This window comes from Centruroides vittatus, unplaced genomic scaffold (assembly GCF_030686945.1).
Source record: "Centruroides vittatus isolate TY-2023 unplaced genomic scaffold, ASM3068694v2 contig_549, whole genome shotgun sequence".
Taxonomy (NCBI): domain Eukaryota; kingdom Metazoa; phylum Arthropoda; class Arachnida; order Scorpiones; family Buthidae; genus Centruroides; species Centruroides vittatus.
Genome location: NW_027122325.1, coordinates 2,707,938 through 2,733,728, shown reverse-complemented (window position 1 = coordinate 2,733,728; position 25,791 = coordinate 2,707,938). Strand labels below are relative to the sequence as shown.

Here is a 25,791-nt window from a genome sequence, read left to right as displayed (position 1 = left end):
GCCGTGTGTATACATACAGGTACAATCAAAGTGTGTATAAATTATTACATAATGGGAAAAACCCAATGAACATAGAGAGAATGCTTGGTACATATAAGATCCCATTATATGATGAAAGATTCTAGATGGATCTAGTTTATACAGTGGACCTTCGTTACGTACCTTATGTATGTAAATAAAATAATACATATACGGTATGTACTGTACTTATTAAGATGTATAACTACGTTATGTGAATTTTAATAAAACACTTAATAAATAAATTGGGTTTTTTTATTAAAATACATAATATGGATGTAGTTGATTATTGTGTCGCCACTACGTCACTCGGTATAATGCAGTTCACCTTATAATGCAGGTGTTATTTCCCACCCGACATGCGCATTATATTGGGGGTCTACTGTATGTGGTCTACAAAAAGATTGCTGAAAAAAATAGATGACAGAACACAGATATGACATACTCATAAGAACAGATTCACAGCACTATCCACATAAGCATTGAACAACAGTATTACAACAAAATTAGATCAGATCTCTTTGTAAGATGTTCTATCTCTGAATAACTCTATACTGAACAACTCAGAGAATTGGAAGCCTTTTTAAAGTAGATTAACTTGAAAGCTGTATTAATTATAAAGAAGAGAAATGCAATTCTCATGCTTGGCAAGTGTATTTTGATAAATATTTATGATTTAATTATGTCAACCATCTATATGCATCTGATTGGAGGTTTTGAATTTTGAAATACATCATGTTCTTTAGACTTTTCCATTTTTGAATACTACTTGAGGAAGATCTTAGGAGAAGATTGAAAATGTTTGTTTTAAAGAGAAATAATGTTGCTGGACTAAATAAAGGTACTGTGGTTATATAATTGCATTTTAGGATCTCCAAAATGAAAGGAATCTATCTAACTTGTTCTTTGATGTTCTTCTGAATATGTACTGTGGCTTTATTAAGCCTTGTTATTTATTTTTCTTTTCTTTATTTCCTTATACCATCTTCCTGCAGTAAAACTGTACTTCCGGCTTCTGTTTCCCTAGCCACACCGTAGTTAGTTGACCCATGTCGTCTGAACTGTAATAAAACAAAAGGGGGTGACACCTGATCAGTTGAGGGGTTACTGGCAGAGGAGAGAGGGAGATTGGAACGGAAAGAAGGAAGACACTTTCGGGGAGAGAGGAAAGCAGGACGAGCACTTAACAAAGACAATTATTGAGGAACAGATCCAAGGTTTTTTGTATTATTATTGCCAGTCACCCCTTTGAACTTTTTCACTCTGACAATTACTGTATAATTCTTATCAACCTTATCTTGCTCTAGGGCCCTTTACTTTGTAAATTTAGTTAAACTATAGTTAAGCTAGACATAAGTTAGAATAAGTCCTTTGTTTTGTCGGTATGTGGGGACCAATTGGTGATATTGTTACAGGTGGTCCTATGTGTCTTTGTATTTTTTTAGTAAGTGTGTACAATTGTTTCTTTGGAAACTATCGGTGTTAACTGTAATTATTAAACTTTTTTTTATTTTTATCAAAGCCAAGCGATTCTCAGGATTCTGTTATTTATTACTCGGCTACAGAACATATTGGTGAAAGTTACATAAATTTAATTTAGAACCTATTATATAAAATTTGTCATTTTAACTGGAACACTATCACTGTTCAATGCTATGTACGAAAATGCTGTCATTACATCCCTAATATGAAGAGCTTATTCTCAACCATCCTTGTGAAGATTGGGATAGCTTAATGATGGGGATGCTTTAATGCTACTTGAGAAGTTGAGAGAGTATGAAATCCTCCTTTAATACAGTTACAAATACAGTGGGTGATTGGTTAACAAATGTAATCTGTTCAAAGACAATTTTTGTTACGTGAACTCTTCATTAACCAATTATTGACTTACCATAGATTTTTGTGGGAATTTGATTAATTCATTCTGGAAATCCCAAAAAATAAATAAAAAATTATATAATTTTTTACTATGTTTGTTTATATGTAATAAACTAAAAGCAATCTCCATTTTTTCATAGATGGCACATCTTTGTTTCTCAGATATGAATTTTGTTACTTCTTTATCTGCTTGAGTCTTTTTGATTATATCTTTCTTAGCTAAGATTATATCTACTGTAGATCTGTTGAAGTCATACTGCCTAACAATATCAGACATCTTCTGCCCACTCCCTACCTTGGTTATTATCTCGCTTAGTTTCTGTAGTGAACACAGTTTTGACACACTACTTTTTTAGGCCCCATAATATTATCAGTTTTTTAAAATTAAAAGTTCAGAAAAAGTGCTTACAAAAATTCAGAGAACAGAAATCAACTAGTGCAAAAAAAGATTATGTGTACAACTGTGAAAGTCTTGTTCCATAAACCATTCATAGATGCCAGTAAAATATAGTTTTGTAAATCTTAAACACAGCATCACTTTGTTCTGTGAGATGTTTATTATCTGAACATGTTCCAATACAGTCTCTTCAACCTTAAAATTCCCGTGTTAACTGTCGTCTTATGTACCGGGAATTTTAAGGTTGAAGAGACTGTATTGGAATTTATTTGTACCGGTAATCACGGGTGAAGATTGTCTTTCTATCTGAACATGTGTTTGTTGTCCAAATGTAAAAATCTTTCATGAAAGTATTTGTTGTCTGATTTGTTTGCAGTCTGAACTGTTTGTTAACCAATTACTCACTGTACTTCTGATTATCACATTCATACCACTACCAGAGTGCTTGATACACATTATTTGACATTAAAATGACATTGAACATAATCAACATATTACAGATTTATCTAAATAAGTTTTGTTTAGTAGTTAATAGCCTGTTTGGATGAATACACATTTGTTACAAGCTGCATTAGTTCTGATTTGGTTTTTGTATGGAAAATGGTGTGTGTACACACACACACACACACACATACATATTATATATATTATATTATATATATACACATACATATATATTATATATATATAACAATGATGTCTGTAATCAACCTACATTTTTTATTCCTAACCATTAGATTGTTCTGTTCAGTACATTAAAGTAAATTTATTAAATTAGTGCAGATATTTTTAAACAAATTTCATGATGTCAGTTATGTTAAATCATTTTTTAAAATAAATTTTAGTATATCTTTATCTTAAATTTTCTTGTAATTTGTAAAAATGTATATTAAATTTGTAAATGTACTTTTATCCATATTCACAAATTATAAATTTAAAATACTTTAAAAATATTTCAAGCTTAAATTAAAAATTTTTTATGATTATCATTATTATAATTTTGTATATCATTAAATTTAACACCATTAGATAATATTGTTCTTTTCCTTATCTCAAGTGACTGTGCAAACTTATCGTTTCAAATATATTTATACCATGATTACCAACCAAACTCATATTCAGTAGAAAAGTGTTTAGTGATGATTTTTAGTAATTATTATTCATACTATGTTTTAAGCTTTGTAAGAGATGCAGTCATTACTAACTATAGTTGATATATATTTGTGAATTATTTTAGGCTCTAATCTTGTTTCATGTAGGATCTGATAATGGCATTCTATTTGTGTTTGATAATATTTTTAAGTTAGAATATTAGTACTATGCATTCACTTCAACATGAATGCTATACTGACTGCATAGTATCAGTATGTTTTATACCATATATGGTAAAGTGTGATAAATAATACCATGTATGGTACAGTTATGAACTACACTTCATAACTGTACTATACATATTCTTACTGATTTACAATTAACACTGTAAAATGCTTGAAAACATACATTGAGAATGATCAATGGAATCAAAATATTTACTTTATTAAATATTTTGAAGTGAATAGAGGAATGTTGGAAGAATCTACTTTCTTTGAAATAATTGCATACAATGAGTCCTCTGATAAATGTAATCTTAAAACTATTTAGATATTTGTTTATAACTCTATTAGTTTTATTTAAAATATTTGTAACAAATTTTTTCATATTTTTTGGAATTATTATTATTACCTGCAAATTGTTAACTGTATATTTTTAGTTATAGCAATAAGATAAATATATATATATATTTTTTGACTACTATACTATTGGTTTTGCTGTATGATTTTTAAAAATATGGCAGTTTATTTGATCATTTTTAAATTACATTTTACATTTTATAAGAATTATATCTTAATATTATATTTCAATGAAGGTTAATGTAGTAAAAGAAATTTTACAAGTTTTAATGTTGTTAACTTTTTTATTGTTAATTCTATAACTTTTATAAATATCCAATGCTAATTCATCTTAACTATTAGATGATTTTATTAGACTGAAATAGACTGTTTTATGAGAGATTTTGATTTATAATTTAATATTTAAGACATTTATGAAACTTTGTTTGCTTATCAAAATAACTATAAAGTCATAAAATTTTTGACTAACTACTCTGTATATCATAGTATATATGATAATGAATTATTTAATGGGATAGTAGTAATAATTTTAAAATTAAACTTTTTCATAAAGTAAAACCCTATAAAGTATTATTAAACAATGAATGATTTATTATTTTTTTAAAGGTCCTGTAATGCCTCCTCCTAAGCCTCAAAGGAGTTTTCAACAAGGAGTACCTGTTTTACCAATCACACCTCCACCACCTGGTCCACCTCCATCCATTCCTTCTCCACGTTCTGTACCTTCATATCCCATGGGTTAGTATTCGTAAAATTATTTTAATAATATAATTTTTAACTTCAAAGTTTTTATTTATTAATAAATAAAAATTTTGAATATAGTTACTACAAAAATATAAATATCAAATATAATTATAATCAAAAGTAACTATAAAGTTTATAAACATATCAGCACTAATTAAAATTTTGTGAAATTTATTCTTAAAAATATAATGTAACAAAACTGAGTTCAAAAAACCTAATGATTGACCAAATAGTCATAAAATAGGAAATCCTCTTACTGGAATTATAAGAATTATTATGTGAATTCTAGATTTATTCTTTAAAAGATACTGCAAAACTGGATGAGATTACAATAAAAGCACTAATATAATTAGTGCCTTTATTGTAATTGTATTGTAACATTTGTTCTTATAATAAATACATTTATTATAATAACAAATGTTTTCAACTGTCATTTAACAGCCATTTCAGGTTATGGAACATTACATAGAATAAAATTTAAAAAACAAAATTTAAATAAAATAGAACTTGTTAAACAAGTACCGGTGGTCACACACGTAAAAGAATATTGAAGAAAAATGAAATGAAATTAAAATAAAATACAAAACAATATAACAGGTTAATGAGAATACATTCCTAAAATACTGGCCCACAAAAATATTAAGTAAAGAAAATATTACTATAAGGACATGGGCTAGAAATGAATTAAAGGTATATAGGATCCATGGAAGTTTTAGTTGAAAGGGGGCACGTTAAGAAGAAACTTCTTTTATATGTAATTAAAGGAAATGGACCCTGCCTGATTAGTTGTTCTTGGCTTCAGCCATTAGGGATAGAAATTGATTTTTGAAACAGTGTCTGTAACAGTCTTCAGACAGCAAAGATAGATTTTAAAACTGAGTTTGCAGCACTTTTTGCAGATAAGTTGGGGGAATATGTAGGTCCATAGATATAAAATCAAATGCTACTCCAGTTTTTAAAAAGGCCCATCCAATCCCTTTCATCATGAGGGAGAGAATAGAAATAGCTCTAGATAATTTACATAAAGAAGAAATTTTAAAACCAGTCTGCTTTTTGAAGTTGGAATCACCAATTGTTTGTGTTCAAAAAATAAATGGCAAAATTCTTATATGTGGGGACTATAAAGGAACTGTAAATCAACCTTCTGCACCATACATCTGTCCTTTACCTACTATCACAGAACTTTGAAAAATATCTTCCATTTGAAAGTTTAGTTAAAAGTTGGATATGGCACAGAATTATCAACAATTAAAAGTTGATAGGGAATCTTCAGCAACCATAAACACTATTAAGGGACTATTCCAGGTAATTAGACTACCTTTCGGCAGCAGTAGGTATTTTTCAGTGTTTTATGGAATCATTATTAGCAGGTCTATCTGGGATGGCATAATGATTGCAGGAAAAGATATCAAAAAGCATAGTGATAGAATGCATGAAATACTGAAGAGACTGGTGAAGGCTGGTTTAAATCTACAGTCAAATAAGTGTGAATTTTATAAGGAAAGTATAGCGTTTCTGGGCTACTCAATTGACTCGATAGGCATACATCCAACCACACAAAAATTAGAAGCAGTAAAAAAAGGCTCCCATACCTAAAAATAAAACAAAATTACAAGCCTTTCTTGAACTCATTAATTTCTATGAAAGATTCTTATCAAACAAAGCAACTGTGTTAGAACCCCTGCACAGACTATTAGATAAAGAATCCAAGTGGAACTGGAATAAAAAACATGAAAGGGCTTTCTCTAAAGCAAAAGAAATGCTGACATCAGAGAGCATTGTAGTACATTATAACCAAGAATTACCTTTTTTTTAACCCCTTCTGGGTTCTTCTTTAGGCATCATTTAATTGTAAACTAGCTGGATCTTCTAAAACAAATATGAATATAAAATTCAAAAATATTCGAATGGAGCAATGGAAATTTCGTATGACAAGTGCCTCTGCACATGTTCTTGTGATATGTTTAAATATGTTTGAACATAATGATCGTTGTCGAAAAACGGCTTTAATATTAAGTTGGAACTCAAAATAAATATGCACGCAGATGAGTTTGAATAACAAAACTTATGCACATGCATTGCCATGTTTCCACAAATAAGATTGAATGTTAACTATCAGTGTCAAGTATAGTCTGCCATGCCATTGATAGACACACCTCGTCTCTAAAATTAATGCACGTGGATGTGCTACAAGCTTTAAAAACCTCTTTAAAGATTTACAAGATTTAATCGTAATACACACCGGTTAAAGGTTGAAGTGAGTCTAATTTTGTAAAGAAATTTAATTAATATCTTCAAGGTAGGGTATTTAAGGTACTGACAGATCATAAGCCATTGCTTAGGTTATTAGATCCCAAAAAAAGAAATACTTCTAATGTTATTGCCAAGAATGTTACATTGGACACTTGTATTGTCATCTTATAATTTCACTTTAGAATATAGGCCTGGGAAAAAACAAGCAAACGCAGATGGAATGAGAAGATTACCACTCAGAACATGTGAAGATGAATGTCTGGAACTGGCTAAAATATTCTTAATGGAAATGAAACAGCAATCATCTTTTGGAAGCAAAGGTAGTAGCATCACGGAAAAGATCCTGTGTTATCCAGAGTATTAAGCTGGATTTAAAATGGATGGCTACAAACTCAATTAGAATAACAATAGGAAAAATGAACTGTCTATGCAAAATGATTGCATTCTTTGGGGAGCTAGAGACTTGATACCTCCTAAATTGAGAGACAGTGTGCTAAAGTTGTTGCATTCAACTCAGTTCAGTATAGTTAAAATGAAAGCTTTGGCTAGAAGTCATGTTCTGGTGGCCAAACATGACAAGGATATCGAAAAATTAGTGATTGTAGAGAATGTCAACAAACAAGAAATAATCCAAGGAATACATCTCACCCATGGATCTGGCCTTAGACCCTGGTCTAGGTTACAGATCTAGTAGGTCCTTTTAAAGGCAAAATGTTTTTTGTACTGGTTGACTCATTTTGGAATTAAAGGAAGTAAAGGAAAGGAAGTAGTGGCCAGAAGTAAAAATTGTCAATTTGACAACAATCATCACTGTGCTACATGATTCTCCATACATGGCACCTTTTGTCAGTCAAGAATTTTAAGAATTCTTACAAAAGAATTACATCCATCATATTAGATCTCCTCTGTATCACCCTATGACAAATGGTCAAGCAGAGGACATCATTCAAACTGTAAAGAAACTGTTTAGATGAAATAGAAGGGAGGAAGACTGGAAGGTAAATTTATCATGTATTCTCCTCATCCTTCAAACGGTGCTTCACTTTGAAACAGGAAAATCCCCAGCAAACTTTTGATGAATTAGAAATTGGCGTCTCTTCTAGATCACTTACACCTTGATCTAAATATGGAAATGCATAAAAAAAAACAAGAGCCCAAACACCTAAATGCTATTATGTCCAATCTGGAAAGGAAAATAGGTGATCCTGTGTTTTTTAGAAATTATAATGACAAGGATCAAAAGTGGATGCCTGGAGCAATTACTAGCATGCCAGGACCAGTGACTTGTGAAATATTTACTCCTGAAAGTGATGTAGTTCAAAGACATCAAGATCAAGTAATTTCTCTTTCTTTACCAGAGGATACAGACACAGATGACACAAACAGTAAACCAGAAGAACAAATAACCCCTAAGGAATCAACACTCGACAAACGGCAAACACCAAAATATCTTGAAGATTTTGTAGTGACTTAAGGGGGGAGTAATTGTTATATATTAGCAACACTTTTGCAGCAGGGTAGGGGGATATAAAAAATAGCTAATAAAGGAACCCTTGTCCTTTGTTCTGACCAACATCTTATGTAAAGAAGTGCAATAAAGACAATTGTAAAGAGTCATGGAATTATATAAACAAAAACTAACACCTTATCTTTGCTGAGAAAGTTTAATTTAAAACAAACGTTTTCAACCTATTCCATAGGCCATCATCAGGCTAAATAAATCGACAAATGGAACAGTTCCGTTCCATAAGATCGAATACAAATATTTAAATTTAAAAAATTAACAACGGATTAAAAGCTGATACATAATAAACTAATATTGTATAAAATTAAAAAACAAAATAAAAAACAAAATAAAAATTAAAAATAAACTCGGAAAAAACTTCTAAATACAAGCATCAACTAAAACTAATGCAGAACCATAAGATAAACATGTAAATTAAGAGTTCCTTGCAGAGTTTTTAACCATATACTTCCAGGCCGATGGAAGGCCCTCAGCGTCCCTCGCATTTATACACGCCCCTTCTAGTTTGCTCTTGTAAATCTCTATCTTCTCAGCGGTCCTTGCCAACGTTGGGGAGCTCACGGGTTTTATAATGTCCGCTTCATCCCATTTAAGTATCGAGCTTTCGGTCTGAGCCATTTGGGATAGTATCGTGGCGCTGGAGCTTTTTCTGATGTTATACTTGGGCTCCTTGAGTCTTACACTCAAACTCCTTGTCGTAACGCCAATATAATCTTTCTTAATTCCCAGCTGTGCGTTCTCGTATGGTATCCTATACACACCTGCTTTTTCTTCCTTCTTAACACTATCCTTGTCATTTCTTAAAATCTTATAAAGGTTCGGGGCTCTTTTTAGAATTATTGATGTCTCATTGCAGTTTGCAATTTCTTACATAATGCTTTTGGCATATCTGTTATAAGTGAATTTAGTGATCTTAGTGGGACCTTGTTTAGAGCCTCTTGCTACGTTCTTCTCGTACCTTTTAACCATTCCTAGCCGAAACCTTAGGATACAGGAAAAGCGCTAAGGTTTCGGCTAGGAATGGTTAAAAGGTACGAGAAGAACGTAGCAAGAGGCTCTAAACAAGGTCCCACTAAGATCACTAAATTCACTTATAACAGATATGCCAAAAGCATTATGTAAGAAATTGCAAACTGCAATGAGACATCAATAATTCTAAAAAGAGCCCCGAACCTTTATAAGATTTTAAGAAATGACAAGGATAGTGTTAAGAAGGAAGAAAAAGCAGGTGTGTATAGGATACCATACGAGAACGCACAGCTGGGAATTAAGAAAGATTATATTGGCGTTACGACAAGGAGTTTGAGTGTAAGACTCAAGGAGCCCAAGTATAACATCAGAAAAAGCTCCAGCGCCACGATACTATCCCAAATGGCTCAGACCGAAAGCTCGATACTTAAATGGGATGAAGCGGACATTATAAAACCCGTGAGCTCCCCAACGTTGGCAAGGACCGCTGAGAAGATAGAGATTTACAAGAGCAAACTAGAAGGGGCGTATATAAATGCGAGGGACGCTGAGGGCCTTCCATCGGCCTGGAAGTATATGGTTAAAAACTCTGCAAGGAACTCTTAATTTACATGTTTATCTTATGGTTCTGCATTAGTTTTAGTTGATGCTTGTATTTAGAAGTTTTTTCTGAGTTTATTTTTAATTTTTATTTTGTTTTTTATTTTGTTTTTTAATTTTATACAATATTAGTTTATTATGTATCAGCTTTTAATCCGTTGTTAATTTTTTAAATTTAAATATTTGTATTCGATCTTATGGAACGGAACTGTTCCATTTGTCGATTTATTTAGCCTGATGATGGCCTATGGAATAGGTCGAAAACGTTTGTTTTAAATTAAACTTTCTCAGCAAAGATAAGGTGTTAGTTTTTGTTTATATAATTTTTTTTGCTGAGCACGTTCTATTTAATGTCATGGAATTGTTCTTTTTCATAGTGGTTAAGACATAAAGACCAACAACTGCCGAATTATCGGGCTAGCAAATGGCTATAGTAATATTAATAATTTAAGTTAATTTGGTACTAGAGTTAGGCGTTAGGCGCCATCTCTTGCTAAATTTAATAATTAGAATTTTAATTAAATAATTTAAATAAATTTAGGCTTAACTGGAAGAAAAGTCCTGCTTCGGGCCGATTCTTTTCTTCCAGTTAAGCCTAAATTTATTTAAATTATTTAATTAAAATTCTAATTATTAAATTTAGCAAGAGATGGCGCCTAACGCCTAACTCTAGTACCAAATTAACTTAAATTATTAATATTACTATAGCCATTTGCTAGCCCGATAATTCGGCAGTTGTTGGTCTTTATATATAACGGGTTAGTTGTTGTTTATTTATATGTTAAGACATAATACATAGAAAAAGCTTGGCCTTTGGCTACTAGCAGGTATTGTAAAACATGGGTTAAATTTCATCATATGTTTTATTCTTTGTTTCTGAATAAATTTTTTTACTTGAGGATGATTGCTAAAAGCAATTGAAAATGTTTATTTTTCTACCATTGTTTCACAAGCTGGATTTTTGATTGTGTAAGTGTTTTGAGTATTATCCAGAATTTTGTACATCTATTACTATTTTAGAAATGAAAATATTAATAATAAATAACATTCATGAAATGAATGTTAAAGGATATTATTAATAAACACCCCACATATAACCAATATCCATCAAAAAGAAACTACAAGAAAACAAATGTTTACATCTGTTTTTAATGGGCATTGTCAGGCTGACCTTCACAGCTTGAATGGAGTTGTTCAAACAGAAAAGTCACTCAGAAGAGGATATTGCTGTTCTTATGTTAAAAGAAAGTGATGTAAGAGAGCAAGGGAGGAGAGCAGTTGTAAGATGTAGGGGGTAGCAGTCTGTCTCTAAAGTTGATAGTTATATTATTTCTTGCAGCTTTGTAAATTTCTAATTGAATAATTCATCTGATACCCAAGACAATGATAGGAACTTCTAACTGTTACTCAGTATACCAGACAACATGGCTACACTTCAAATACCATCAAAGGTCTAATTTATCATCATTCCTCTGCCTCCTCCTTAACACCTAACAGTTGCTCTTGCAACATTGTATACAAAGCTGTTACATACAACAGGAGACTGGCTACCCTGGACAAGGAGATTGCCAGAAATAATAACTTTTGGTTAGCTTTCAGAAGTCCCTTGGATTTTACTCTCTCCACAATCCTAAAATCTGTCCAGATGTATGTACACCTCCAATCTGTATATATCCTATCCCCATGATGGATCTCAGAACCAACTGCAACTTCAAATATATGGATGCTACAGGCCAATCTTTAAACATCCACCTCAAAGAACATTAAACTTCCATTATGAAAGGGCTTGCCAACACTGAATTAGCAACCTTTGCCTCCAAACCTGACATTTCAACTAAGCACACCTCCTACATAGCACCTCCCACAAAGAACTGCTTAGATATTTAGAACAATTATAGATTTACAAAGCCATGAGAAATAATATTGCTATCAACTTTAGAGATGTAGACTCCTTCCTCCCTGTGTGAAAGCCATCTATGAAATTTAATCTTACAACCTTCTCTTTTCCCTCTTACAACACTGCTCTTTTAACATGTGAATGGCAATTACCTCTTCTGAGTAACTTTTCTGTTTGAACTATTTGTTTTAACAACTGCATTTGAACTGCAAAGGTTAGTTAGCCTAATGATGCCCATTAAAAATGGATGAAAACATTTGTTTTTTTATAGTTTCTTCTTGCTGGATATTGATTATATGTGCAGTGTTTATTAATGCACTCCCAGTTTTGAATAGCTGAAATTATATTGTTATTTAACTACTTTGGTGAAAATGTGTAATGATTGTAATAAGATTTTTCTAGTTATTCAAATAAATATAATTAATTTATTAAATTATTTATTTATATACAGAGAGACGCCATGAACCTCAAGGAGCTTATCTTGCTCCCCCAGATCGTATTTATCCCACATCTGGACAATCACCATACCAACCATCTCCAGAACATCGTTATGAGCATTCTTATCATTCTTCACCAGACAGAAGTAATCATGATCTTGGTTATTTATCTTCCCCTGAACATCGTTACGATCATCAGCAATCATTTCCAATATATGGCAATTCTTCATTTGAAGAGCAGAGTTATTATGGAGAAAGGATGTATGGATCAAGATCAGGAAGTGTCACACCTGTTGTAGATGAACAAACAAGGTAATTAAATTAGTATAATTAAATATTGAACTACTGCTATTTAAATTACATTTTAAAATAGGTATAAATAATTTGAGATTAAACAACTTTCTGTTAAATTGGAAATTTATTTTTATGTTACATATTTTGGAGATACTTTGTTTTTGATATACATAATAAAGATAATGATGTTTTAGCTAATATTATATAAATATTTATTAAACTTAATATAGTAAAACCAGCATAAATCAAAATTGCATGATAAAGAAAAAACATTTCTGTACCATGCAATTTTTGTTTTGAACAGGTTTTAACAACTTTTTTAACTTTAAACTATACCAGAGAAATGTCACATAGTTATAGAAGTTATTTTACTATAAAAAATTAATATATGTGTAAAAAACTTTATTGCTAGGCATAATCCAAATTAATCTGAACTGATATCAGCTAAAGATGGGAGTATTTGAATTTAATAATTGAGAACTATTTGATTGCAAAAGTTCTCACTATTTCAAAAAATTGTGCTAGATATTTTGAGTAGTGCTCAGATCCTTATGAGTTTACATGATAGCAAACAAATCAATTTGGATCTCACAAACTATCTCTGTCATTGGAAAGTCTAATCACAATACATACATACATACAAGACAGACATTGGCCATACACAAAGTGTTTAGCTAGCAGAAAAGAGGGTAAGGGAAAGGGGGGAAGGAGGAGGGAGAGGAGATAGACAGTAGAGAAAGGTAGGATCCCTCTGAATGGCATACATATGGCTACAGTACCTTCTATGTTTGATGTTGGCATGCAGCTTTTATGCTACAAGGTCATAGTCACCCAAAGGGTCTAAAAGAAAACCTGAGTGTAGCAAACACCAATAATTGAGTGTCGCCACAAATAGCTAAGTGTAGAAGTTAGTGCCAAGTGGCTGTTAGTAGGAAGACTTATATCTACTAATCACAATACAATAATACAGAAATCAAGTGATTCCTCTAGTTAGTATAGTGTGATCTGGCTTCTCAAGGAATTTTAATTCTCTTATTAATCATTTACATCAATCTCTATTATTATCAATAATTTTAATCAAGTAGAGTTTGAATGCTTGGTACTAATTAGTTACTAACTATTCTGACCAAAGCAAATTGACAACATTGTGTTACCTTATTCTCATTGTTTTCATAAATTACATTAATTATTTATTCCTGAGAACTGAGTTCTCAGGAACAAACAATGGATGTATTCTTGAACATTCTTGATTCTTAAAAGTATTCAATGATACCTGTAATTAATTCTAACAAAGACAAATATTAACAAAGATCCTTTACTCATATGTTCCCTTGTCATGTAACCTTCATTTCTCTGACAAAGTTTTTGAAATTGTTTTTGAAATACAGTTTGCCATGCTCTGTAATGACTATTATTCTTGGGGAAGGTTTTACTTATTTGTCTGTTAGTGGAATTTTAATTTTTTTACTTTATCCAAATTAAGACAATTTCTGTGTTAGACAGGTTTCCTGCTTATAATAAAATTTAACATACAAAATTGCTCCATTCCAAATAATTTTTTCTATATTGGCAGATTTTTGTCTTCATATTCTGTTTTAGATGGGTTTTACTGGATATGAAAATTAACAATATATACATAATTTGAAACACAATTTTTCAACAATCCAGCTTTTTTTTACTGAATACTTTTCTACAGAAAAGTATTCAGTAGAAAAAAGCTGGTTTTTGCAAAAGTTGACAATACTTTTCTACAGAAAAGTATTGTCAACTTTTGCAAAAATTGACAATACTTTTGTCTGTTTACAGTTTGTTTGAGGTGCATGCAGTTTTTCAACTTCATGCACATTTTTGCAAAAATTGTGCCATGATATGAGTGAGACATCTTTTTATAGGTATGATACCAATACCATTTTACCAGAGGTATGGTTGAAAGGATGATTATATGAGATAATTATGGGAAGAATGTAACTACATTTTGACATGATTTCAATGTCAGTATAGTGATTTCTTGTACTTCGAATTTAATTTGTTCCATGAGGCTGTTTGAATTCTGAATCAATTTTTTCCATTAGAAATAATGGAAAGTGAATTAATTCATTCCTGGATCATAAACAATAACCATTTTGAAACAATTTTAAACAGCAAATACACATAATTTAAGGTAAAAATAATACAATGCCCTAAATAATAAATTAAAACATGAAAACAATAAATAAAATATGTAAATACTGTTGTGAGCTTATTAGTAAGGCTGACGATAGCCTAGATAACTTAAGTACAATTATATTCTCTTTATTATACTGAAAATTTACACACGATATGAGATTGTAACAAACATAGAGATTAGTGTGTACATCACGAGGGTCAAACCAAAATAAGAATAGTTCACGTTTCTTGTGTCCTCTAATTTATAGCTCCATCTTGTTACTAGAGAGCCAAATAGGAAACAATATGTACTCCAGGAAGCAAAATCTACTTCTAGGCATATGCCCTCTAGTATCAAGAGGGGGCACTACAAGCTGCCACATTATGTAATAAAATGAAAATGCCATTTAATGTACCTTAGTGAGGAGTGGTAATATTCTGTTTTTTAAGCTCACTGTGCTAATGCTTGGCTTTCTCACAAATCCTCTCAGAGATGATATCACCAGCCAATTGCTTTTCAATTATCCTCATTGAAGAGATAGAAAAACTCCTCCTAATAACATGGAATCTCCTGGAGGCCAATATTGTCACACCTTTAGCCACATTTACAGCATTTTTTGCTTGCTTGTTTTTAAGAATGATGCATACTGTTGACTTTAGCATCTTAAACGCGGACATCAGATTCACATGTGTACTGCTTTCATGCTTTTCAATAAGTTTTTTTTTTAATCTCAGTCATCAATACTACAACCTTCCTCTTAGAAAGAAGGTGAATGAGTTATGGTTGGAATGTAGTAGATTTTTTTACATTAATTGAAAGATTACATTGAGCTGATTATAGAAATTTTAAAATTTTAACCCCAATCATGGTCTATACATAGAATAATAGTAATGGAATTTGTGTTTATGAAAATTTTTAACAATTAGCAGAATTTATGGAAATTATGAGTTGTGACAACAATCTAAGTGACATAATTGTTAGAAAAGTGATTGTACATTTCTTCTTCTCATCAAAAGTGATCAAAGCAGAAAACTTGCTAGGAAACTTGTTTCATTTTCTAGATTTATGAATGGTATTTACATTCCTTTGTGAATCTCCAATATCCTGCAAAAACAGAAATCTAATCAGTATATTAAAGTATAGTTAGTACAGTGCATTATATTAATTTTTAATTACAAAAAACAGTTACCTTTATTACTTGAAGTTGATGACAATGAATGTAAACAAATTTGTGCAGGGATTTTTAAGTTAGCATAGTTTTTGAAAAAATTTCCAAAGTTTTTCTTATGCTAAATTATAATTGGGGTTAAAATTTTTGTATTTCTGTAATAAGTTTAATGTAAGCTTTCAATTGATATATAACAAATACATTAAATATAATTCATGCACCTTTCTCATTAAGTTCATTGCTTCAAGAAGTGTTTTCTTGGATGTCATGGTTAATAGATGAGGGTTATATAACCAAACACATCAAAAATAAAGCAAAAAAACACTGAAACACATGCATAATGCAAGAAATGCTTTCACAATGAGAGTGAAGGATGACTTATTCACACAACAGATGGCATTTACACAATGAATGAATTTTTTCACTGTTCATGCAGTTTTAATGTAGAAGCATCATTTGAACTTTGAGGCAGAATTTGAAGTATGAGGTACCATTTTATTTGCATTATTATGGCCATGAAAAAATCACCAAATGTTTTTATTTCCCTTATATATACATACATATATACATACATACATAATACGTTCTAATCTGCATTTAATTTTAACTTAATATCGTTTCTCATTAATTTAAATACCAAACAATATGTATGAAGTTTAAAAGAAGCTTAATTTGTTTTTCATAAAAATGTATACAGCTTTAGAAATACATTTAGAAAGAAAAATATCAATATAAAATAAACATGATCATACACAATGATATAGGCCTAATCAAGTTTTACCTCTAAAAATATTGCATTTTTCAGTTTATGGTTTTAAAACACTTTGTTGCAAAATTAAAGCTAAATTTTCATATTTGTATTTAAAATGTGAACAGCTGTAAAATGATTCAATTAATCTTTTGGATTCTTGTATAATCTTCTTATGCATTGTATATTTGAAAAGTGATGATAAAATTTCATGTGAAAGTATGCATTCTTATTACAATATTAATCAGGGTTATTGATAGGGTAAGATGGGAAGTTATACCAAGGCTTGAAGAAATCTTAGGGGTCTTTAATACTTTCTACTTCTATAAATGAAAGTTATTTTTACTAACAGAAAAAAATTAAAGATATATGTACTGTCTTGTTTTTTTTTTGTTACTAAAGAAACATTCTATATGCTTTATTTGTTCAAAAAATGTCTAAAGGGATCTGCTAAAAGGTAATAGGTACATGAACCTTGTACAAGCTCTCATTAGCTTTGGTATTAATTATTGTATTAAGTTATATAGTTATTCATAGTTACTAATGTATTGTAATTTAATGAAATATTTAACCATAATGGAAAAGCAATCATTACAAATACTAATTAACTTTGTTTCTTACGTGCACTTTAGACTTCGTGTAGAACATATGGAACGTCAGTTGGCTAATCTTACTGGATTAGTACAGAAAGCATTGTCAACTGGCCCACCACCTAGATCTCATTCATCTCAACAGATACCAACAAGAGACACAGAATCTCAGCATACTAAAGAAAAAATAGGTGTATATCCTTATATTTCACAATTCTTAACATTTTTATTTGAAAATTCTTTAATACATTGGATGGTATGCATATAAAGAAAATGTTGGAGCTTTTCTACAGAAAACAAAATAAAAGTTTCATTTGAAAAGTAATTTTTCAAAAAGAATATGAAGCATTTATTTTATTATTTTATTAATTACTTTTTTTACACAATAATATAAAACTGTAAATGTTACTCCAATACATATATTAAACAGAAAAAGGATATAGCAGTGAAAGAGAAGAAGCAGAACCTGAAATAGCACGACAGTTATTTAAAGGTAAGCCATATATATTTATCTTTATATATTTTATCTTTGTATTTATCTTTGTATATTTTGTGAATAATAGAATTGTATTTTTTTTTATTTATTTATGAGGAAAAAGAATACAATTTTTAATTGAAAGCCAATGTTAATAAGATTCTTGATATTTCAATTGATGTTGGCATACTGATTTTTTACATTGAAATATTTTAAATGAATTTATTTTTAACTTAATATTTCCTTCACACCGGTTAAAGGTTGATGTGAGTCAATTTATTCATCCTGGTGTGTTGTGCAGTTAAGTAACGTAATATTATTGATTTTATTTAAAATATTAATATTTCTAGATAAATATTGTAATAATCTTAAGAATTTTGTAATAGAAAGTTGATATAAAAAACTTTTTTTTAAATATATCAACAAGTTGAAAATTTCATGTCACAACTATGCAATTTTTTAGTATTTACTTTTTTCTTTATTATTTGCAAACACTGTTTTGTCAATATTATTTTAAATACTATAAATATCTTTCATTTAAACAGCATTGAAATACAAACAAAGAACATATTAACAAAAATAATTACAGTTTTTTAGAGATTGGATTATTTATACTTCAATTTTGAAATTTATTTTAAAATATTCAATTTATTATATAAAAGTCTACTAAGACTGTTCTTATTGTTGGACTTATTGTACTGGTGTCTGGTTTCAGCAAATTGAGGAAAACTTAGCTAATAAAATAAATTTAATACCGGAAAAAATGGACTCAACCAAAAAATATTTATATTATAGATGCTAAAATGTATCACTTATGTGTTTATAAAGGGAGACTAGGATACCTTACAAGTAAGTATAAATCATACATGACTACTTTGGTCTGTTTCAAAGTCACACTGAACCAAAAAGTGGTGGGCTTCATAGCAGTGGCGTAGCGTGGGTGTCAGCCGCCCGGGGCGGAGGAAAATTTTGCCGCCCCCTTATTAGGTATTTTTACAAGATATTATTATTTATTGTGAAATTTTGCTGCCCCTAAAAGTGCCGCCTGGGGCGGGCCGCCCCTGCCACCCCCACTACGCTACGCCACTGCTTGATAGAGACACCACTCCAAGGCCAGTTATTCATTAGGAAAAATAAACATACAAAGGATACAAACTACATATAACAAATCATTGCCACACATATAGGTAATGACAGGAGAGAAATTTAACAATAGAAGTAATAAAAAACAGGAAACAACAGAAAAAAAAGGATAGTATATTCATTTGATTGAAGTTGTAGACAGATAAAAACATATATAGGAGAAACAAAGTAAAAATTTAAAATTTGTTTAAAGGAACACATTAGAGCCGTCAAAGGAAATTATGCAAATTTGGCAGTAACTGAACACTTCAATGAAAAAGGGTGTGAAATAAATTTGAATACGGTTAAAATAAAGAAGAAAGAAAGAAAGAATTTTAAAAGTCAACTATATGAACATATTTACATAAAAAGTCAAGACAATAGAATCAACAATAACTTGGGAAGAGAAATCCACCAATCATAGAACAGTACTATCAACAGGAAGAGTGACAAGTGGAGGAACAAGAGGATTTAACATGGTGGGGCGCACGGGGTGCACCTGCACCCCATGCGACTAAAGTTGTTACTGAAAAAATCGAAATTTTTTTTATGGTTTTTTTGTTTTTGACGTTAGTGGGATTGTGTTTCTGATGTATTAATCAACAATACTACTTAAAATATATCATTTTTGTTTATTTATAACGAAAACAAAAAAGTATTACGTTTCGGGAATTTTTCAGGGAAAAAATTGTCAACTTCAAAAGTCTGTTTTTCAAACTGTAAACAAGTCTGTTGCTATCTAATCATTGAATCTTGTTGCCGTATGTGTTTTTTAACTGTCTCAACCATTAAATGCTTTGTCACAAACCCCAGGCCAAAACTATTTCAGTATTTCCAAAAATACACCCCCTGAAACTCTACAGCAACTAGAGATAAAAAGGCAGATTATTGGCAGATAACATCAATAGTTAGCTTCTTTTACACTGTAATTGGTTACTTTCTTTGTCTGTTATTAGATCCACCAGTAAAAACAATTGTCGGTAAAATTCCCACGAAATGCCACGCCCCCGCAGACTACCATTTTGACTTATGTAAACAGTCGCAATAAAATCGCTTGTTTTAGTCGTTTTCTCACTTCTAATTTGCTAACAAGAAGTTGATTGACGTTATTTACACAAATAAACATGTTTTCAAGACAATTTAGAAATAAATATTCCCAGAAAACTCCACCTTTCAAACTTTCAATGCTAAGTCTATGAGACTCTTTCTTTCCATTAATTGGCTCAAAAATCTTGTTTATACGCCTTCTACGCTCTCATTCGTCATTTCTATTATGACTGATTTGATATCAGGCAATGACCGTTTTTTTAGTACAGTAACTCAGCTTCCCCCCTCCAGTGGTCGCACAAATAAAACTTCCTCCGTTAGGCGTGCGGGGTGCAGGTGCACCTCATGCATTTTGCTGTGTTTTTTTTATGAAAAGTTTTTCTTTGCTGGAATTTTTAACTTTTTCAGTGCGATCTTCAGTACTTTGAAGGAAGGTACTGAGGGCATCATGTTTAAGCATTCATTACATGAAAAAATACATGCGTTTAAAAGTGTTTGGGGTGCACCTGCACTCCGCGTGCCTAACGCAGGGTAAAATGATAAGGTAATTCTACAAGCAATGGCAAATGAAGGAGATGTTTTAACCACCTATTTTAAAAAATTAAAACATTTTTAAATTTATGTTTATTTTATACAGATTTATTGTTTAAATATGATATGAGTTTTTCTGTTGATGTATTTAAATCTCGATGTAATTAACTACAAAAAGCTAAGTCATTTTAATTTGTATTATTGTTGGGAAAAACTTTTAGAATAATGTGATTTTATAAAACCTTATTTTAGCATCTAGTTGATGTAAACCTACTGAGGAGGGACCTTAAGGTCCGAAACACAAACATAGTGCGTACAGGTGAATTACCAGGTGAACAACAAAGATTGATTTTTCTGATTAAGTTTTCCTTAATTTGCTGAAACTGGACACCAGTACAATAAGTCCAAATAATAAGAACAGTCCTAGTATACATATATAATAAATTGCATATACAGTCAAACCTGTTTTTGTGTGGTCTTTTTCTGTGCGATTGGTTTTGTGCGATTTTTTTTTTTGTGTGGTATATGAAAATTTTGTGGTGAGTAGGTTACCGGTGAGGAACGGTCCCACAATGGGTGAGGAAATTTAAGGGCCGTACAAGAATTGACACGTGAATACTAGGAAGGAATTTACTAAAGTTTACAAATATATACAAAAGAAAACTTATAAAATTCAAAATCGCTAGTATATTAATTACAAATAACAGAAAAAAAAACGCTTATTCTAACCGGATATATACAATCTGTAACACTGGTGAGTACATGCTGGACTGGCTTAAGTACGTTGAATATCACTTGTATTGAACGAAAACCTTACAACAGATCGGCTTAATATACACACTAATAGATTGTCCTCCTTATTGTAGTTCTTACAGTCCCCTTGGTTACGTTATCAGTTCGCTCGCCTTGTGGATGCACACGGATAATCTTTCCACTTCAGTCTAGCCACTATCCGTCCTTCCCCGCTTACCTTCTATGTCCCAGGAAGCAAAACAAAAAGATCCTGCTACACGTTAGACCCACCCTTTTATACTCCTTCGCCATCCGGGGCTTTTGGTCAGTCACGTGAGGTTGCCACAAACGGGGGATACGCGACAACGGAAAATTTTACAAAAATGACGTGACAATATATTTTACAAAAAAAAATATAACGCGACAATGTATGGCTCCCAAGCCGGATCGGTCCCGATACGCGAAAAAAAAAAATAAAAGTAAAAAAAAATACCTATATATAAAAAAAATAGTGGCAGAGCACTACAATTTCAATCAAATTGGAACATAATTGACTCCTGTAAAATTTTTAAAAACTCTATTGGTTGTTTTCTATGACATAAGCAGGTTTTTTCATTTTTTATTCAGTAAAATTTTTTTCTCATATATTTATTTCGGTCCCCTCTTATTTTAATAGCATAAAAACCATAAATATTATGTTATATTTGAACAGATGCAGTAAGTGAGCTCCCCTCCAGCTTTAGACTGCAGGTGTGAAATTTCAAGCCTTGTTAAATGAAATAACACTTCCTGCAGCTATATTTATCAAATAAAATCATTATTTAACGATTATTTTTAACTTTTTAATGTTAGATTCGTATTTAAGTGGAAATAATTAATTAATATAAAAATTAAAATTCTTAGAGGATTTTTTCCCCATTAGGTGTTGCAGAAAAAGGCCCAAGGAGTTAAAAAAGCAATTCCTAGTTATTTCATATGGTTTCGAGTTATTTTCTATGTGAGACTTTTTTTATGCGGTCCCTATTCACCATTCACAGCATAAAAAAAATATTTTTTTAATTGTGTTGCGAAAACTATTTTTTATAGCCACTCGTGAAGTTTTGCGCGATTTTTTTTTTAATGCATTTTCTTTTATGCGGTCCCTATCCCCCGCATAAAAACAGGTTTGACTGTAATAAAGACACAAAGGCATATGAATTAATACCTTTATTTTAAAATATTTTTGTTTCTATCAAAATTTATATTTGTAAGTACTGAAACAAAAAGAAAAAAAACATTATAATTTTTTACAACTTTTTTTTTCACTTTTTTTAATCATTGAATACTATTAAACCAAATATTTAATGATTTTTTTTTCCAAATCATTTGATTACATATATTGAATGACTAAAAGGTTTCTTAATTATTACTAAAATTTGCAAAGAATTGCATGATTATTACTATTCAGAATTAAAAAAAATAAGTTTATAAGGAAGTTAAAGAATTTATTGGAGTACTAGAAATTCTTTTATTGAGCATGACGGAATATTTTTTATGAGAAAGTAGAGATTGAAGAATTGAGAAGAGCTTCAAGTCAAGCTTAACATTGTGATGCTGTTTCTATAGTTCTTGACAAAGCCATTGTTATTCGATGTTACTTAAGTTGGACTTCATGGCCTTCAGGGATCTTGGTTGTTCTTATTCTTTTAGATTTAGAATTTACCTGACCAATTTTACTCTTATGCTTTTCAGGGCCGGATTTATCAATCCAGTGGCCCTGGGCACAAATTCGGTGGGGGTTCCCCCTTTAAGAGTAGGCAAATTTGATGATTTAGAAAATTTACACAAAATACTGTACTTTCAATTTAATTTGAACTAGGAACTTGTAAATTTCATTTAAAAATAAGGTTATTGTAAACATACATATATTTTATTGTGTAAAATTAATTATTTTAATTTAACTGAAAAATACCTATGTGAAATTTTTTCCCAAAATTTTCCGATGTTTCATAGGTTTTTTCCCGGGTTTGGTTTTCTCTGCCTGTTGCCCTCATGATTAGGCCACACTAGGCTGTCGCGGTAATAGAAAAAAAAATTATGTTTAAACATAATTTTTTTTTTAGTTTTGTGGGGGCCCTGGGCACAGGCCCCAAATGCCCTTATGTAAATCCGGCCCTGTTGCTTTCCCCTAGGCAAATGTTTTTTTCAACAAAATAGTGAGTCTTTTTAAATCCTTGTTGATAAAACAAAAATGAATTATATGTAGCTTACATTAGTTAGATGAGTGATAACACTTTCTAAATAATGGCTTGTTAGATTGTTACTTCCAATTGGATAATAGAATGTCATGTGGTCACTATGGAAAGATTTTTTTAAAGAAGTGACCCAATTTGGCTATCATTTTTAAAGTTTAACCCTTTCTCAGTCATATTTTTTTTCAGTTGACAGTCTAAAATGTGTCCTTTTTTGTCATTGATATTTGATGTATAATTAATTTTGATTAAAAATATGAAAAAAGTTAGCCCTAATACAGGGTTTGTCCAATAAGTATTGGGACTGATTTTTTTCTGTCAGTGGGAAGGGGTAAAGGATGGTTTGAGCGGGATTGGTGGTGGGGGATGTCACATAAGCTACAAGACCCGGCTCAGTTGTCTACGAGCCTTTGGAGTATGTAGATCACACCCGAAGTAAAAGTGTGTTTAGTGCTCACATTGAAGTCAAGATGTAGCACACTATCAAGCAGCATTTTTTAAATCAAATTTTGTATTAAATTGAACAGATCTGCTACTGAGTTTGGATATGATCCATGAGACTTACAAGGAAGAAGCCATGTCCAGAACATGTGTTTTTGAGTAGAATAAAAAATTCAAAGATGGCCGGGCAGACATTGAAGACAAACAATGCACTGTATGTCCGACAGTGACCCATACTGATGAAAATATGGCCATAAGTGTAAGAACTTTTGAGGATTAGGGTCTCCCACATCTGAAAGGAGATCACCAATACCTGGATGCTCCATCACAACAATGCACCCAGTCACATGTAGCTAATTTTGAGGGAGGCACTGGCCAAACACAACATGTCAATATTGCCCCAATCACCCTACAGTCCAGATGTGGCTTCCCCAACTTCTTTTTGTTTCCTTGTATCAAAGGAGCCTGAAAGGACATCGTTTCGGGACAGTTGAGGCTGTCCAAATGGCTTTGATGGGATACCTGTACAGCTTTGCAGTTGCCGCCTTCCAGGAGGCATACAAATACTGGAGAAAGTGCTGACATCAGTTATTGGTACAGGAGGGTCATATCTTAAAGATTTTTAACTCACTGTTCATATATCTTCAGTAAATTTCTTTTTATGACTTCAATCCCAATACTTATTGGACAAACCCTGTATATGTCATTTTCTAAAAATGAAATAATTTTAATTTTAATTATTTTATTAATAATTTGATAATTATTAATTACTATTAATTAATTATTCGTTATAACTCCTGCAATTTTTGTCCAATCTTGATGAAATTTCTATTATATTCGTTTTATGTTTTGACGGAAAGTATTTTGCAAAAATATTAGCTATAGAGTAAATGTTTTATCAATTTCAAATCGATGATCTCACTTACATTGCAGTGACATCAGTGATTTCATTCGGTTCATGCTTGACAAGGGAATTTCCCTTATGTTGCATTTTTACATATTTTGGCAAATGGCATATTTTAAATTTCATTAAATTTAAGCGTGAGCAAACTAAACTTAGAATAAAAATTAAAGATCACAGCCTAATAATTTCTATCGATTTAAATTTGTTTAACAAAACTAATATTAATAAATTACACTATTTGAAAATTAACAAATGAATTAATTTTTAAACTATTTTAAGTGCTCCAATATGAGATTACTTAACTCAGGCACCAGAATTTCTTAAACAGGCATTAATAAACAAAATATAAAATTTTCATTTATCCTAAATATTAATTTTATATTTACACAATTATTATTATTTCAGTTTATGCATATCATTAAGTAACTATAAAAGTAGTGTTGGTCTCTATTAAATGATCTTAGTCAAAAAAATTTCATTTAGTATAAATTTAATTTCAAAAATATTCATTTTTTTCAGAAAATATAAGATAATCATGTTTTAAGTTAGCAATTTATTACTATTGATAACTTAATCATTCTTATTATTTACATTACAATTAATAATTTAAAATATATATTTTTTTTCTTTATCTGTTCTTTTTTAAGAATTATGAAAATTGATGAATAAAACATCAAATTATAATTTTATTCAAAAACTAACAATTCAAGTACGGTCAACTCATATTAATACAAATTACTAGAGAAACAGTAGGTAGTTTGTATTAAGTTTCAGGGTCAATGCCAAGGTTGTATAATTTAGGGGGAGTTAAGGCTTAACAGATGATCGAAATCTTTAAAATATAATACAGTGTTTTGAATTAATTTACTAAATAAAGTTAAACAAAATTAAATTTATTAACGAAAACAAATTTCTAAATGCTTTTTTCAAATCAAACAAAATGAGGAGGAGTAGGAGGAGATATTTGCTGTTTA

General features: G+C 30.8%; 1 protein-coding gene and 1 pseudogene across 11 annotated transcripts in view; both read left to right on the top strand.

The window, feature by feature from the left end:
- Positions 1-25,791, top strand: part of LOC136978689 (coiled-coil domain-containing protein AGAP005037-like) — a 526,382-nt gene that overhangs the window by 362,429 nt on the left and 138,162 nt on the right. For all 11 annotated transcript variants that reach the window (XM_067274447.1, XM_067274453.1, XM_067274444.1 and 8 more), the window contains 4 exons: positions 4,570-4,701; positions 12,403-12,700; positions 17,377-17,525; positions 17,765-17,827. In XM_067274447.1, the coding sequence (XP_067130548.1) occupies positions 4,570-4,701; positions 12,403-12,700; positions 17,377-17,525; positions 17,765-17,827 (642 nt within the window). The remainder of the gene's footprint in view (positions 1-4,569; positions 4,702-12,402; positions 12,701-17,376; positions 17,526-17,764; positions 17,828-25,791) is intronic.
- Positions 7,082-7,626, top strand: LOC136978670 (uncharacterized; annotated as a pseudogene).